Consider the following 17,520-nt stretch of genomic DNA (forward strand, 5'->3'; position numbering starts at 1 on the left):
TGTCATCACTTCCTCCCTCTCCATTTGCCTATGAACCTCCAGAAGCTACTATTCTCCTCACAAGGAGCTGATGCAAGTAACCCATGGATTCATTTTCACTTTTTCACCACCAGGTACACCTATGGGAAGCTGGTTGACGGCACCTTCACAGTCACTCTTTGCCGGAAAGCCTGGTACTGGCAGGAGGATACCCCTGATCTTTGTCAGACTTACAAGGGCTGGGTGAGTGGCCTGAGCTGATGGGAAATGTGTCTGTGTGTGGAAGGGGGAGGGGGACAAAGCTGCTAGCGGGGGGCGCTCTTGCTAAAACATCAGCAGGGACATGGTACTGCGCTGGGGCTAGTTTTTCATATCTGATTAATTTGAAATACGTTATTATTTCACAGACCGTTGCTGGATGTTTCTCCTTTATGGTTAACGCATCCACATTCCAGCTGAGTGCCACTAGATATTATTATGAAAGTATTGAAGCAACTGCTTCTCTGCTAGAGGAGGGCACAGGTAGGTGCTTCTGTTTTAGGGGAAGGGTTATCTTCCCTATGATGAGGGGTAGGGAAATGTGTCTTTCTGAAGTGTTCTGAGGTTGATTTTGTGAATGAAAGGCATAACCACTGACCCTGTGCCAACCTGCTCTTCTCTCTCAAGGTGTGAACCTGAATGGGAGCAGCACCTTTCACATGTCCAGTGTTGCTGGGACCGTAATCTTTGAGGACATCGAAGACTATTTCCACCCCAGACAGTCATTCCAGGGGGCGGTGAGTCCCAATCAATTAAGAACATACTGAATCAGACCAGTGGGCCATCTAACCCAGTATTCCGTCTTCACGGAGGCCAATCCAAGTCACAAGTACCTAGCAAAAGCCCTGAATCTCAAAGAACAACAAGATTCCAGAATCCCAAAGAGACGCAACATTCCAGAGCTGAGATTGTGATGTCATAATTCTTCCTTCCACCACTGCCTAAGAGTCAACCTCATCAGTGATGTCACAATAGCTTGATTATTTCTATATAGGCTAAGAATGAGTTACGTTTTTAAAGCTGTTCTTAAGTCGGATTTGTGAGTCAGAACTTGAAGATTTTAAGATTCTTGCTGCTTACATCTACTCCCAGTTGACAAAAGGGCCAACTATTCCCCAGTGTTCCCTCTAAGGTACAGCATGCACAACCACACACTGTTCTTAATGTGGCCTTGCATCATTCCTAAGTCTGCTAGAGGAGAAGTGTAGGAGTCTTTGCCGCTGGAAATACTGCTCAGTGAAATCAAATGAAGCTGCGACCACGTTCTTAAGTATGAGTCGTACTTAAGTCAGGTGTCTGTAACTCGGGGACTGCCTGTATATAAATATTTGGGTATTCCTCTTTTGCCTGTACTGTTCCAGCTCTAATCACAAGGGGGTTGTGTCGAGGTTGCAATTTGCGTTTGTACTGCTTGATATTGCCAGTGTTACTTTGACAGTGATGCCCAAAGCAAGGACTTGTTAAGAGCAGAACTTCTCCTTACAGATGAGGGCCCTGGACCGCAATGGTTTGCCCCTGAAGCTCCATCAAGTGTTCCTTGACATAACCGCTCAGTCTGGGCGCCTGGTCCGATACTACACCACTGATGAGAATGGGAAGGTTTCCTTCACTTTGGACACAAATGAGTGGGACGATGCGGAAGTTTTCCTCCAGGTAAAGCAGAAGGGATTCTCTGCTAGATCTAAGCTAAGCTATTGAATGTTAAATGTACAGCGCCGTATACGCTTTTCAGCGCTATAGAAATGATAAACAGTAGTAGCAGTAGTAAGTTGAACTTGTGGCATCTGTTGTGTGACCCAAGTCAGCCTGCAAAGGTCAAACTTTGGTAGCCATCAGCATCTTCCAGATTCTACACTGCATCATAGATTTGAATATTATTGAAGATGGGGAACAGGAGCGCTTTTCCATGTTCCCTTTAGGTGGAGCACCTGAGCAGTCGCTCCTACATTTTACAGGGCCACTCACAAAACTACTAACCTGACCTTTCCAAACAAAATTAAACTATAAAAAATGAATTAAACCAAACTAAATCGATTACCATATGTGTGATTTGTTTTTGTACTATAAACATGAAATGCAGTGCTAATACTGGGATCAAGAATGGTTGGTTTATAGAACTTGTTACTCGCACGCAAATAAAATTTGCACGCACCAGGTCACTCCTTAGAGTGAAAACCTACTTCTTTGAGAAATGGGCCTTGCTCAACATGTGATGCCTTATAATGCAGTCTTCAATTTCTAGGGGTTTTTTTTGTCCTTGTTCACTTTGGCCCATATTCTATAAACGGTGCCCTACTGGTGCCTAAGTTAAGAGGGAAACACCGTTTAAAAATGCTACCTTAAAAAAATTTCAAGGCTGGAGGCACTTACCAGCTCCCAAAGCCACTATAGGTGAGGCTAACGCCAGAGGTGGTGTTTAATTTACATCAAAGGTTGGCGCCGGAATGTAGGCCTTGAAAATCCTGGCCTACATATCCGATGCCTACCTTTTGCCAGAGGCGCAATTCTCTAAACAGTGCCGTCGCATGATTGATGTGTGGTCGGCGGCCACTTTTAAGGCAGTCACCGACAATAGCGCCATTTGTTCTTAATTTACTCTTTGCAAGCTTTTTGTAAACCGCTTTGAATCCAGTTGCAATATACCGATATATGATACCATTAGCATTACCCACTTTTTTTTCTCTCTCTTTCTTTCCTTGTCTTCTATTAATTACTTTTATGTACACACTCTCTGCTCTGTTCTATTTTTTGCCCTCTTGGTTCTCTTCCTTTTATTCTTTTTTTTTTTTTTCTTCATGAAATTTTTTTGAAAATTTTACAAAATACAAGGGGAATAACAAGTCATAACAATATCAAGTATCATATCCAGGATACAAGGAAAAACAGAGAAGGGTAAAAGATTCATTATAATAGGATAAGATCAAGTAAATACAACTGTATTACATTTCAGACTGGTATAGTAGGTATCCAAGTTACTATCAACAATATATAAGGGGGGGAGGGAAAGAGAAAAAGCAAAGAATAATAAGATTATGAAAAGAAAAGAGGAAGGGAGAGAATGAGAAAAAGAGACAGTACCCCTGGAGATTATTCTTACCATTTATATCTCTATGTATCTATCTTCTATCACCTTAATGCCACATCCTTCACTTTTAGTTATTCTTTCTCTTCATTCTCTCTCCATTGTTTTTTCTCCTTTCTTGACTTTCCGTTTTCATTGTTTTAATTCTTCTGCACTCGTTTCTATCTCCTGTTTTCTGCCTTACTCCTCTCTCCTTCTCATTGCCTCTCGGAGCTGCTGAAACACATTTGCCATCCAACTCTTCCAGGGGAGAGTCAACCTGGTGGATCCTCCATATATCCCCGATACGCCATTCGTGTACTATGAGAACGCCTACGCCACGGTGCAGCCTTTCTACTCCAACGTCGAGAGCTGCCTGAGAATCCGTCGTGTGTGGCGAAAACTGGCCTGCCACCTGAAGGACATTGAGGTGGAGTACATCATTAGCAGACAGGAAGTTCCGCACCACACCAGAAGCTTTGTGGTCAACTTAGTGGTGAGTTTCGAGGAACCGCCATTTTGTGAGATTAAAGAGGAAGGCAAAAAAAGAACAAAACTAACAGCTTTTGTTATATAGATTTTGTATTTTTTGTTATTTTGTCCTGTTTTTTGATTATGTATGTACTTTTGGAACCCGCTTAGGATTGTTGGATTTGTGGTATATAAATATTTTACATAAATCAATAACAAACACATCTAGAGCCAAGACTGATCCTGGCCCATATTTCTCTGATGCATAACCTGAATTTTTTTGAGAGCTATGATCAGTGGCACCCCTGCCCGCTCCTTCCTCGCCCCCTCCTGCCATATGCACCCCTTCCCTCGTACCTTTTAAACATTCACAGCAAGAGCAGGGACCCCAACCTGCTACTCACGCTAGCGTCGGCTCTTCCTCTGACATCACTTCCTAGGTGTAGGTCCAGGAAGTGACATAGGAAGAAGAGCCGACGCTGGCGTGAGCAGCAGACTGAGATTGTGGCTTGTGTCGCAAACGTTAAAAAGGTACGGGGAAGGGAAGCAGTGCGTGCGCATGATAGTAGGGGGTGAGGAGGAGAGGATGGGTGCTGGTGCTCCCACCAAGAGGGAGCCTGGGGCGGACAACCCCCCCCCACCCCTCCCCTTTCTACGCTACTGGCTATGATCCGTTCTATTGCAGCAACTAAAAATTATTGAAAGATGATGTTAAGGTGACTCTGTCCGGGATCCTGCATGCACTGTCTTTCAACAATTCCTAGTTGTTCCAGTAGCAGGGATCAGAGCCAGCAAGAATCCATGATGCCGCCAGAACCCTAAACTCCAAAGAAGTTGATCAGGAGAGGATCGGTCTTGTCTCTAGACTCTGTTGTTGCCCGCTGTGGATATTTGGAACCTAAGCCCAGCTGATTCTGCAACAGACAACTTGAGGTTTGCTTCCTGCAGATACTTTTTGCAATACAGCTGTCTGCCTCTCATTACCTGATGGGAAGGCCGTGTTTCTCTAAGGCCCCGCTCGTCCTCTCTGCCCACCAAAGTCAGTGGTGGAAAACTGGAACGCTCTCCCAGAGGTTGTCATAGGGGAAAACACCCTCCAGGGATTCAAGACAAAGTTAGACAAGTTCCTACTGACCAAGGACGCACGCTGGTAGGGCTAGTCTCAGCAAGGGCGCTGGTCTATGACCAAAAGGGCCGCCGTGTGAGCGGACTGCTGGGCATGATGGACCACTGGTCTGGCATCTCTTATGTTCTTGTTCTCTCCTCTGTCCCCTAGGTGACTGGGAAAGGAGGAATTGTGGCTTCAGCACATAGGAGGAGAGAAGTTCCCAGACTGGGCCGTAAGTTCATATGCACTCGCTTCTCGTTGAGGAATGGAAGGCTGTTGGATACAAGGGAGGAGCTTGCAATGATTTTTAGGGCATTGTGACTTTTTAGAGATGTCTGTCAACTTTTAGCAAAAAGTCTTTCAAAGGTGGAGCTGATCTCTCTCTCGTATCCCCAGCTGTCAGAGGGGTCATTAGATTCCCTGTCTCCATCTCCTCAAACTTTGGACCAACTCCCAGAGTGCTGGCATTCATCCTGCTGTCTCCGAGAAGAGTGGTCGCTGATGGCACTGTCCTTCATGTAAACATGTGCTTCAAAAACAAGGTAATACTAAAGTATAGCAACTCCCCGGAGATCAGAGCCGGTCAGTGACAGAGCAGGAGATTAGAACTGAGGTACTGAAAGAGAAGTTTTGTTCACAGAACTGCTGCAGGGAACTTTGAAATGAAAATACCAGGAAAAATGTGATGAGAGAGATACAGGAATAATCCCAATTGTCTTGCAAAGTTCCCTTCTTAAGATATTGGGAGTCTACCCACATTCCTACCACAAGGGGGTGGTACAGCACTATTAAATTTCAAGTTTATTCTGGATTTCTATCCCGCACAATGAACGAGCCTTCTAAGCGGAATACAATCTAATCAGGGAGAAGGCAGAGTGAGGTTGTACAAGCTGATGATAGACATGACCGTGATGTAAGGAGTTAGTACTACAAATGAGTGATAGGATGATTGGGTGGGGGTAAATACAGAAGGGAGCAATTTGGTCTTCATACGTTCATTTATGAAACTGAAGAAGAGTGTGGGACCCTTGATAGAGAGAGATGAGTAAGCATCGTTAAACAAATCTGATTTGAACCTGCCAAGTGGCGTCTGGAGTCTGAGGGCTATTGGCAGGGAATTCCAAAGCTCCGGTCCACGAACTGAGAAGATGGAGTCATGGATGCGTTCTTGTATTGCGTCCCGGTAAGTCGGGATCACAGGATGATTTCGGTGGGACAGACCTGAGATATCTAACCGGGACGTATGGTCTCAATTGTAAGGGGCAGACGAGTTCTGCAGGGCATTCAGGGGTCCTGCCTTTCCTCACGATTGAGACCACAACAGTGCTGCACCCCACCCCCACCCCCAGTTGGTAGGAACACAACTCCCTCGCACCTTAGAAAGAACTTTAATGCCATTGGCTTAACCAAAAAGAACCTTCGAGCACATTCAAGAAGATGCTTTCACATGTGATACTCTGCAAGTATTGACAGAAGGACTAGAGGTAAATCTGAGATCATTTGTAACTGCACTTCCTGGTTTCTGAGGGTGCTTCATTGTGATTGGGGAACAGAGTTCTTTTCCCAGTGTGGCTCCCTCTGATCCTGGGCAAGTCACTTAACCTTCAATTACTCCGGGTACAGGACTTAGACTGTGACCCCATTTGAGACAGAGAAAGAATCTGTCTATATATTTGTTGTACTACTGAAAGGCGATATATCAAATGCATGACCCACACCATTACCTAGGGTTCCCAGACTTCCAGGAAAACCTGGACATGTCCTCTTTTTAGAGGACTGCTTGGGTGCTGGGATGGATTTGTCCGGGTTTTGGAAAGCCCTGACCTCTCGGCTGCGTCTGGAGGGCCTCTGGGCATGGTGGATGATGTCACATGCATCTGCGCATACTCTGAGACCCTCCAGACGCGACCCGGAGGTCAGAAAACATAGACGAGGCACTGAAGGGGTGGAGCTAGAAGCGGAATGGGGTGGGGCTGGATGCAGAATGGGGCATGGCTAAAGGCAGAATGGTGCGGAACTATGTGTCCAGGTTTCTCCGAACAAATATCTGGTAATCCTACCCTAACCCATACCCATGACTCTCTCTGCTCAAGGTCAGGAGAATGGATGACATTTTGCTTTTCTCTCCCTTTCTATTTTTCCTGTCCTGTGGCAGGTCTCCCTGAGGTTTTCTGAGACAGAGGAGCTCCCAGGATCCAGTGTGGGCCTAGAGCTGACCGCGGCTCCTGGATCTCTCTGCGCAGTGCGTGCTGTTGATAAGAGTGTCCTGCTCATGAATCCGCAAGCTGAGCTGTCTAACCAGACAGTAAGCATCAGAGGTAGACTGAGGCTGTGAGGTTCCCAGGGATGGCTGAAGAAGAGAGAAGTGGATGAACAGAGGTAGAGGTTATATGGAGAGCACCGGCACAAGGAGAAGGGGGTGTGGTGGGGTCATAGGGAACACCAAGCAAGATAGGAGAGGAAGAGAGCGCAGCATGAGGAAATAAGAACATAAGAATAGCCTTACTGGGTCAGACCAATGGCCCATAAAGAGCAGTAGCCCATTCTCACAGTGGCCAATCCAGGTCACTATTACCTGGCCAAATGGAGAGAGGAAAAGGGAGTTGTAGTATAGTTTATAAAGAAGGGAAAAAATTACTGGAACAGGGAGAGAGAAAGAATGGAAATGGTTGATATGGGGCAGAAAAAGTATAGCGAAGGATATTGGACCCCTTGTGATTGGATACAAAACCCACTTGTTCTAGACTGAATGCTAACAAAATTTCTACTCCCTTTAGTAACGAAGGATAAGTCTCTAGAGCACTGCCCCAGCATATGGTGTCTAAGAGCGTCCAACACCCTAACTCCCAGCCGGGAGATTTGTGGGTGGCTCCAGGAGGCCCCCTACTCTTTTGTTCTCATGTCTAGCAGATTCATGGTCTCTTCCAGGTGTACAACTTATTCCCCTACTTATATCGGGTTGGGTACCCCTGGCAAGTCGAGGAGTATGATGACGATCCATGCTGGAACCCTTTCTTGAGGCATCGCCCGCCTTTCCCCATCATTTCAAAGGTGGATCAACGCTTCAGTATTTGGAGGCCGTGGTATTCCCCCGAGGTGGATATCTTCAGCCTATTTAAGGTAAAGGGAATTCATTTTAAAACTTTAAAGAGAACAAGAAACTGGTTGGACAGTTACCTGATCTCCTTACGAAGGGGTGACAATCTGGTGTACAAAGCGTTGCCAGAGTTTACTATAGTAAAATCTGGACCCCTCGACCCACCCCCAGGCTCATCCAGTTCCACCCATCTCTGCCCTGTTATGTCCCAGTCCCGTCCCCAATCCCACCCTAGCCCCACTCCAGTTCCCCCCCCCCATTCTTGTCAGGCAGGAGGAAGTCCGCATATGCCACATGATGATGTCACACATGCACGCACGCGTGACGTCACTGCATGACATCAGTGAATGCATGGATTTCCTCCTGCCCAATGTGATTTAGAGGAGGCCTTTGAAAACACGGACAAAGTGCCGGGTTTTGAAAAGCTGTCCGGACCCCCGGAAATGTCCTCGAAAAGGAGGACATGTCAGGGTAAGTCAAGATGTCTGGTAAGCCTAGGTGTACAACTCAAAGCATAAACCAGAGCGCAAACTTTCCTATCTCTTTGAGAAAGAGAAAAGAGGGAATTCTCCATTCACAAGGTGAAATGGTGTGGTGGCCATGTTACTCCACCTTCCAAGATAGTATTAAGAAATAGAACAAAAAACAAAGGAATTAACTCGATGCATTTTATGAGGAGCTTTCAAAGACCCACAAGAAGGCTGGAAAATATGAGAAACAGATCTGTTCTCTGTTTGAAGAAAGACAAGTAGCCTTCTCACTGAACAAAAATGGAAGAAGCTAGAGAGACCCTCTCTAGAGTGTAAAAAATCTTTTGGTCCCTACTAAATATTGATTCCCTCTGGAGTCACTTACGTAGACTAGAAGAAAACTGACAACCTACAATCCCTTGAGATTTCCCAAACTAGAAGGTTTTAAGCTCTGGTAAAAGTATAATTGTCTTTCTAGAAGTATCACTCTTCCCCCAAACTCCTACCCATGATGTGTTAAATTCTTGCTGTTCTGTCTTGCCTGCACCATCAGAGGTGACCTACATCAGGGGTGTCCAACCTTTTGGCTTCCCTGGGCTTTATTGGCTGAAAAAAATTTTCTGGGGCTGCGCAAACACGCAAACGCTGCAGCAAGACAGAGGAGGGAGCCAGCAAGACGGTAAACACCCAGGGGCAGCAGAGGAAAACACTGCATCGCCCTCAGGCCGCAGGTTGGACACCCATGACCTACATCTAAACTGCCCTCGACTGGCTACTGTAAATAACCCCCCACTGGTATAACAAGCTTTTCTGAAATTCTTCATGTACTGCTCCGTCTTTCTGAAACGCAGGAGAGCAGTTTGAAAATCATAACCAACAGCGACATTAAGAAGCCAAAGACAACTGTGACGTGTCCTTCCTGGATTAAATTCCCCAGTGGTTCGTATTTCGTGTTGATCTTTGCGTATTAATAAGGTAACTGGTTAAAGCTCAATTAGCATTTTCTGAATCAAAATACCAACGCCCTTCCTCACCCCGTTCTCTGGGGTTTCAAAGACACACTTTGAGCACACGCAAGGTAAGCCTTCACCACTGCTAGTGTCATGTTTTCCCTAATATCTATTTACAGTATCTGTCCACCCAAATTCAGATAACTGTGGGTGATGGGCAAAAAGTAAAGATGATTGCTGCATGCATAAGACAGGAATGCAGGTGACAGCGTGGAGAGACATAATCAAAAATGGGCCTAAGTCTGAATCAAAAATGGGCCTAAGTCTGAGGTTGGACGTTTTGTGCAAGACGTCCACAAATCCAGCAGGAAAAATGTCCATTTTCAAAGCTGCCAAACTTCTATCTTTTATTTTTGAAAATGAGCTAAGTTTTGAGCTTTAGGACGTCTACCTTTTTTACCCATTTTCAAAAATAAAAACATCCACAAGAAAAATGTACAAAAGTAAGTTTTGTAGAAGTAACCACCAACTATCTTCTCTGATCACAGCAGAGGAATCCCCATCAGCTGAGCCGGTTTCAGGATTCCTGGTAGCTCAGCTGATGGGGATTCCCCCTGCCAGGATCAGCTGAGCTGTGGAGCCCTACACCCATCCCCCCACATCCCCCTGACATCTCCACTCCCCCAACATCCCCCCAGCATTCCTGGGCCCCCTTCCACATTCCCCCTCCCCCTCCCGTACCTTTCGGAAGAGCATACGGCAAGAAGGAAGCTCACTCCCTCCTGCCTGCAAAGCCATGTGATGCAAATGACAGGGCTTCTCCCTCCTAATGCATCTTGGCGGAGATGTCAGGGGGATGTTGGAGATGTCAGCTGGAAGGGTGTAGGGCTCCGCAGATCAGCTGATCCTGGTAGGAGATGATCAGCTGATCCTGGTAGGAGGAATCTCCATCAGCTGAGCCACCAGGAATCCCCAAAACCAGCTCAGCTTATGGGGATTCCTCTGCCGCGATCAGCTGATGGGAAGCTTATGGGGTTTTTATTGGGGGGGGGGGCGGTCGCTCTGTGGGTGGTGGGAGAGGAGTCGTAACCACTGGGGGAGTAAGAGGGGGGTCATGCCTTAAATCCTTCAGTGGTCTTCTTGTCAGTTTGGGCACCTTTGTGGAACTTAGACGCAACTCAAACAGATCTAACTGCCGGTGTCTTAGTTCATTCTAGGAAAGCTTTAATTATGGCTGGGGTACGTCTAGGTTGAAGCCCACCCGATTCCCATGCCCCTTTGCTCTCTGGACGCACAGCAGCTTAGAAGTGCTGCTGCACGTCCAGAAAGTTGTTTTTGATTATCGGCAATTGAAAGTTTCTGCTATTAGAACTTAGGCTGGTTTTGGGGTGTTTTAAAGTTTTGATTATGAGCCCCATAGACTCTGGCAATGGAAACTGTACCATGAAGAGATTACGGCACTCTGCTTTCACCCATACATCTTTTAGCAATCCTTGAAGAAGTTGCTGAGCATCCTGCAATTGAGAATGCCCTCACCAGTACCGTGCAGGAAAGAGCCCGCACCTACTTCCCAGAGACCTGGATTTGGAGTCTGATTCCTGTGGGGTAAGAGCATTTGGGTTCTTCAACTTCTTAGCAGCGGGGAAGCAAATGGTAAATTGGAGACTGATTTAAGGTTTGTTGCATTGGAGAAAGAAAAGAGAATGAGTGGAGACCAGGTGAGGCTAGACATCTTAACGTGCCCTCCAATTTTGTTACTCCTTCAAGGACAGATTAATAAAATATCTGATATAATGGGAGAAATATGAATCTGTTTCATCTTGAATTCACTCTTTGCCTTTCTCTATCTCTCTCTTTTGTGTTTGTATGTGTAATTATAGAATTTTTTTTCTCCCTCTTAACAGAGTTGATGACAAGGCTTAGACTGAGGTGTATAGAGATAAAGTGACTTCCCTTGATGTGACATACAAAATCTCAGAGGCAGAGCCAGGGATTAGAACTCATGTATCTTGTATGGCTCCTGATTTTGCGCTTGCTGTGTTGCTTTGGGTTTCCAGGAGTTCTGGTAAATGTTCTTTGCCCGTCACGGTCCCAGATACCATCACAGAGTGGAATGCCATGGTGTTCTGTACTGAAAACCTTGGCTTTGGGATTTCACCAACTGTGAACCTCACTGCCTTCAAGCCCTTCTTCGTGGACCTCACTCTGCCATATTCCATCATCCGAGGGGAGAACTTCAACTTAAAAGCCACCGTCTTCAATTACCTGAGCGAGTGCATCAAGGTGAGGGATCGATTATGAGCCTAGGGACCTCCAACTCATATTTCACCAGTCTCTAGGGGCTCAACGCTTGCATGAAGCTGTGGTGAAAATCCGCTCTTCTGCTGTCCTTCCTATATTCCTTCTTTAAATGTATCTCGGGGGCACTGTGTCTGATGATCATCAGCACAGTGGCACCTTACTGCCCCCCTCTCAAACAAAAACATCCCAATTGATTTAGATACATGACTGCAAGAGCTTTCAAAACAGTGAAAACATCTCCACAAATAAATACAAATCAGAACAGAAATGGGATCCTAATGATTAAATAAATGCATTTGTTGCTAGTTCTGCTGGGTTAACCGTGCTGCTTGACTTGAGCATGTCATCTGCCTGTAGTGCCCCAGCCTTCTGCAGGTGTTCAGACACACGAGGGGGACTCCCTCCAGCTACTTCTCAGGTTTATTAGTGAGATTCATGTGATGAATGCAATGGCATAGCGAGGATAGGAGGCACCCGGAGTGGTGGTGCCCCCCGCTTTCCTCTCCCCCCCCCCCGCCTAAGTACCTCTTTAAATCTTCGCCAGCACAAGTGGCTTCTCCAGCGTGCTGCTCACGCCACTGTTGGATTTTTCTCTGACATCACTTCCTGACCCTGTAACCCAGAAGTGATTCAGAGGAGAAACAGGCCGGTACAAACAACAGACAGGTGAAGTTGATCACACTGGCGAAGCTCTAAGAACATAAGAATAGCCTCATTGGGTCAGACCAATGGTCCATCAAGCCCAGTAGCACGTTCCCACAGTGGCCAATCAAGGTTACCAGTACCTGGCCAAAACCCAAGGTGTAGCAATATTTCATTCTACCGATATAGGGTAAGCAGTGGCTTCCCCCCGTGTCTTTCTCAATAACAGACTATGGACTTTTCCTCCAGTAACTTGTCCAAACCTTTCTTAAAACCAGCTACGTTATCTGCTCTTACCATATCCATTCCCTGTAACTTCATCGAGTGTCCCCTAGTCTTTGTCATTTTTGACGGACTGAAAAATCGATCCCATGTACCCGTTCTACTCAACTCAGGATTTTGTAGACTTCAATCATATCTCCCCTCAGCCGTCTCTTTTCCAAGCTGAAAAGCCCTAACCGTTTTAGTCTTTCCTCATACAAGAGGAGTTCCATCCCCTTTACCATCTTGAACGCTCTTCTTTGAACCTTTTCTAGCGCCACTATATCTTTCTTGAGATAAGGAGACCACAACTGAACATAATACCCCAGATGAGGTTGCACCATGGAGTGATACAGAGACATTATAACATTTTTAGTCTTGTTAACCATCCTTTTTAAAATAATTCCTAGCATCCTATTTGCTTTTTGGGCCGCCGCCGCACATTGGGCAGAAGACACCCAGATCCTTTTCTTGGGTGCTAATCCCCAAGGTAGACCCTAGCATCTGGTAACTGTGATTCAGGTTATTCTTCCCAATGTGCATCACTTTGCATTTAACCACATTAAATTTCATCTGCCATTTGGACGCCCAGTCTTCCAATTTCCTAAAGTCTGCCTGCAATTTTTCACAATCCGCATGCGTTTTAACAACTTTGAACAGTTTAGTGTCATCTGCAAATTTAATCACCTCGCTCGTCGTTCCAATTTCCAGATCATTAATAAATAAGTTAAATAGCACCGATCCCAGTACAGACCCATGAGACACTCCACTGTTTACTCTCCTCCATTGAGAAAAATGACCATTTAATCCTACCCTCTGTTTTCTATCCGATAACCAATTCCTAATCCACAACTGAACTTTACCTCCTATCCCATGAGACTTTAATTTTCTCAGGAGCCTCTCATGAGGAACTTTATCAAAAGCTTTCTGAAAATCTAGATACACTATATCAACTGTCTCACCTTTATCCACATCAACAGAGGGGGGCAGGGCAGAGAGGTGCCGGCGCCTCCATTGAGAAGGCACTCGGGGCAGTCAACCCCCCTTTACTCCCACTGGGTGAGTGGTTGATTGGACTTGACAAGGCCTTGTCACACTGTCTCTGACTTAGCACTTGCAGTTCCTCTTTTCTTTTGGAGATGGTGAAACCACGAGTCCAGAGGCGCAATGGAAGGGGGGGGGGCAGTAATTTGCCAAGAGAAGGTCATCCTATTCCTAGTGACTGGACATTGCTGGATAAAACTGTGATTTTCCTCTTGATATGCAGATCAGGATTACCCTGGCAGAGTCTGAAGATTTCCTGGTGGCTCCGTGTGAAAACTGTGTGTACAGTACCTGTCTGTGCATGGACAGCTCCATCACCACCTCCTGGGATGTGACGGCTACCACCCTGGGTAAGAGGACCAGGAAAGAGCAGATTGAATTACAAAGGGGTGCTGTGTCATCAGAGAATAAACTGATCCCATCCTGTACAACAGAATGGCAAAATATGAAAATCTATAGAGAGAGCAGATATAAAAACCAGGACCATCACAGCCTGTCCTGGAGACATGGAGCTTTCCAGGACCCAACAGCACTTCCTAAATGTTAGGAGGAAAGCAAGGGGTACCTGTATGCAACATTTATATAAACATTGGCCAAGATGTGAATTCTTTCTACAAAAGGCTGAGCCGGTCCTGGTTTTGTGCTCGGCAGCTTGGCTGGAGGTCTTATTTCTTCTGTCCGACTGAGTTTGGCCTTACCTAGAAACATAGAAACTTGATGGCAGATAAAGGCCAAATGGCCCATCTGCAGCATCCACTGTCTCCTCCTCTCCCTATTGGCTAAGGCTTTTTACACCTGCATTATGAGGCCATAGAGCTTTATGGTTATAGGCTAAAGCTCTTAACACTTCTATTGTGATGTCATAGAAACATGATGGCAGATAAAGGCCAAATGGTCCCTCCAGTCTGCCCATCCGCAGTAACCATTATCTCTTCTTCTCTCTGAGAGATCCCACGTGCCTAACCCACGCTCTCCTGAATTCACAGTCTCTGTCTCCACCACCTCTTCCGGGAGATATACAAAGCGTGTTCTATGCTTGAAGCTGGGTGACATTACACGGCGTCCTCTTTAGGGGGCATTTAGTATCAAGCTAAACTCTTGTTTTCCAAGCACAAACCTTTAGGAATTCTTGCTTAGTATCTCAGTTTTGGTGGTTCATCTCGATACATTTTTGTAACTGCCTGGTTTCTAACCTCAGGGGAGGTGAACTTCACCGTGAGCACCGAGGCTCTGAACACGGAGGAGCTCTGTGCCGGGAAGCAGACAGTGGTGCCAGAGAAAGGCCGTACAGACACACTGATCAAACCCCTTTTGGTCCAGGTCAGTGCTGCTAATATAACGTCACATGCATGGTTTGGATTCTGGTGTTTATTTCTGACCTTGATTTTGTCATCTTGTTCCCTCTTCCAGCCAGAGGGTGTCCCGGGGGAGAACACTCGCAGCTCCCTGCTCTGCACCAATAGTAAGGATTGGAATTTAACGAAAAGGAAATGTCCGTAGTATTGTAATATCGGGCAATCAAACTCTTTGCTACACTCTTATAATTTCATATTTGATTAGTTAAAACTCTTCAATTCTTGTTGATCGCCCAAATAAGTAGCAAAATGAAATAGAAATAATTTAAGCAGGTATAATAATTGAGATTTGATTGTATATATATATATATATAATTTTTTAAAAATATCTTACAAAACACATATTTTGGCTGGTGGCAAATCTGATTCTTATATTGTTGCTTTAAAGAAATGTGTGTGTTTTATGGTGTGTGAGCGAAGGAGGGATGTGCATGTTGGTGAGATACTATATCCAACACCCTTCTTAACAAATAACACACTCCTTAGAATTGAGGGTAAGAAAGACCTTGATAAAACTGCCCCTGTCACTGCACAGACTAAATAGACATGTTAAATACCCAAAGCAAAGGAAAAAGCCTCAGAACCCTGACCACACCACCTTGAATAGAACAAAGTGTGGGAAATAACCTGAGGTGTTCCCTCATCGGCATAAAAAGTCTTCTGGATTGGGAAATGTCAAAGCCTTGAGCAATGTTAGTGAGATATACAGATGGGAAGAGTGCCCTGGATTTAATAAGTGAAGATCCCTGTAACGGGAAACAAGTAAAACAGGAATAGAAGAAATGTTCCCAGTTAGAACTCATGTCTACACATCTTCTGGTTATGTTCTGTGTGGTAGGGAGAGGGTCAGGACACTGGCAACATGTTCGGTATTTCTTGTGTTACTGAGGAGAGTCTTGCCTTCTGCTTTCTTTCCTGAAGGAAGCACCAGTTTTGAAGAAGTTTCCCTGGTTATCCCTCAAGACATTGTGGAAGGATCAGAGAGAGCTGTAATTTATGTACTGGGTAATGTATTCGGAGGTTGTGGGACAGACTGAAGGTCCATCAAGCCTAGTATCCTGTTTCCAACAGTGGCCAACCCAGGTCCCAAGTACCTGGCAGAAACCCAAAGAGTAGCAACATTCAAGAATCTCAGAGTAGAGAGGTTCTGGAACCCCAAATAGTAGCAACATTTCATGTGGAATCCCCAAAGGGTAGCAACATTCCAGAGCTGATATTGTGACATCATAATGCCTCATTCCACCAATGCCTAAGAGCCAACCTCATCAGTGATGTCATAATGGCTCGATTGTCCTAGACTTAGTTGACATAAGAATTGATATATTGGCCCAGACCGAAAGTCTATCAAGCCTAGTATCCTGTTTCCAACAGTGGCCAACCCAGAACCCATGTCCCAAATACCAGGCAGAAACCAAACGAGTAGCAACATACCAGAGCTGAGATTGTGATTCTATAAAGCCTCATTTCATCAATGCCTAAGAGCCAACCTCATCAGTTGTGTCACAATGGCTTGACTGTCCTACACTTGGCTCACATAAGAACACAAGAATTGTCATACTGGGACAGACCGAAGGTCCATCAAGCCCAGTATCCTGTTTCCAACAGTGGCCAACCCAGGTCCCAAATGCCTGGTAGAAACCCAAAGAGTAGCAACATTCCAGAGCTGAGATTGTGATGTCATAATGCCTCATTCCACCAATGCCTAAGAGCCAAACTCAGTGATGTCACAATTACTTGATTGTCCTCTACTTGACTCACATAAGAACATAAGAGTTGCCCAGTAACCTGTCTCCAACAGTGGCCAACCCAGGTCCCAAGCACTAGCTAGATTTGACGTAGTAAATAACTTGTATTTTACCCTTCATGTTCCATGAATCCCACTGCATTACCTCTTCTCACTTTGTACCTGCAGACAGTCAGTTGTTTAGAGCATTCCTGTTTCTTCTCCTCTCAGGTGACCTCATGGGGTCAGCACTGCAGAATCTGGACCAACTCATCCAGATGCCATATGGCTGTGGGGAGCAAAACATGGTGACCTTTGCCCCCATCATATATGTGCTGCAGTACCTGGAGAAGACGGGACAGCTGACCAATGAGATCAGGACACGGGCAAATGGCTTCCTTGTGAGCGGTCAGTAAATCAAGAAAACACCTCCAATGTTGAGTTCCAGTGTCTGAGATTTGAGTTGCCACCATAGCTGGGGGCATGCAATGAAGCTATTAAGTAGTAGATTTAAAACAAACCAGAGAAAATATTTCTTCACTCAACGTGTAATTAAACTCTGGAATTCACTGCCAAAGAATGTGGTGAAAGCAGTTAGCTTGGCAGAGTTTAAAAAAGGTTTGGATAACTTCCAAAAGAGAAGTCCCTAAGACATTATTAAGTTGGATTTGGGGAAATCCAGTGCTTAAACCTAGGATAAGCAGCACAAAATATGTTTTACTCTTAGACAGAGGATAGATGATCTCTGACTAAAATTTAAAGACAGAAAACAGGAGAAATGCTAGCTGTTCATTCTCTGTTGCTGACTGTGTATCTCTCAGGGAAACCTAAGTTATCTCCCGATTGTCAGTTTTATACCTGGCTCTGCAATTGATTTACTTATGTCACTTTGGCTATATTATGTTATGTTCAGTGCCTCCTATAATCCCACAGGATTTAGAGAGATTTCTTCCCTCTGTGCACTTCTTTCATGATCAGTTTATGTAGGGGAGTGGGGCGAGCTGTGGTTCAAGTGTAAG

The 17,520-nt window shown here is 45.4% G+C and overlaps 1 protein-coding gene across 1 annotated transcript in view; it reads left to right on the top strand.

The window, feature by feature from the left end:
• The window catches only part of LOC117350659 (alpha-2-macroglobulin-like protein 1), a 39,334-nt gene that overhangs the window by 10,169 nt on the left and 11,645 nt on the right, over positions 1 to 17,520 (top strand). Inside the window, exons 8-24 of the mRNA XM_033925114.1 lie at positions 114 to 222; positions 387 to 501; positions 646 to 755; positions 1,504 to 1,671; positions 3,348 to 3,575; positions 4,827 to 4,890; positions 5,055 to 5,200; positions 6,814 to 6,963; positions 7,587 to 7,778; positions 9,077 to 9,164; positions 10,663 to 10,780; positions 11,233 to 11,458; positions 13,647 to 13,773; positions 14,622 to 14,743; positions 14,834 to 14,885; positions 15,700 to 15,783; positions 16,733 to 16,909. Of these exons, the coding sequence (XP_033781005.1) occupies positions 114 to 222; positions 387 to 501; positions 646 to 755; positions 1,504 to 1,671; positions 3,348 to 3,575; positions 4,827 to 4,890; positions 5,055 to 5,200; positions 6,814 to 6,963; positions 7,587 to 7,778; positions 9,077 to 9,164; positions 10,663 to 10,780; positions 11,233 to 11,458; positions 13,647 to 13,773; positions 14,622 to 14,743; positions 14,834 to 14,885; positions 15,700 to 15,783; positions 16,733 to 16,909 (2,276 nt within the window). The remainder of the gene's footprint in view (positions 1 to 113; positions 223 to 386; positions 502 to 645; positions 756 to 1,503; positions 1,672 to 3,347; positions 3,576 to 4,826; positions 4,891 to 5,054; positions 5,201 to 6,813; positions 6,964 to 7,586; positions 7,779 to 9,076; positions 9,165 to 10,662; positions 10,781 to 11,232; positions 11,459 to 13,646; positions 13,774 to 14,621; positions 14,744 to 14,833; positions 14,886 to 15,699; positions 15,784 to 16,732; positions 16,910 to 17,520) is intronic.

The sequence above is a fragment of the Geotrypetes seraphini genome, chromosome 16, assembly GCF_902459505.1.
Source record: "Geotrypetes seraphini chromosome 16, aGeoSer1.1, whole genome shotgun sequence".
Classification (NCBI taxonomy): Eukaryota; Metazoa; Chordata; class Amphibia; order Gymnophiona; family Dermophiidae; genus Geotrypetes; species Geotrypetes seraphini.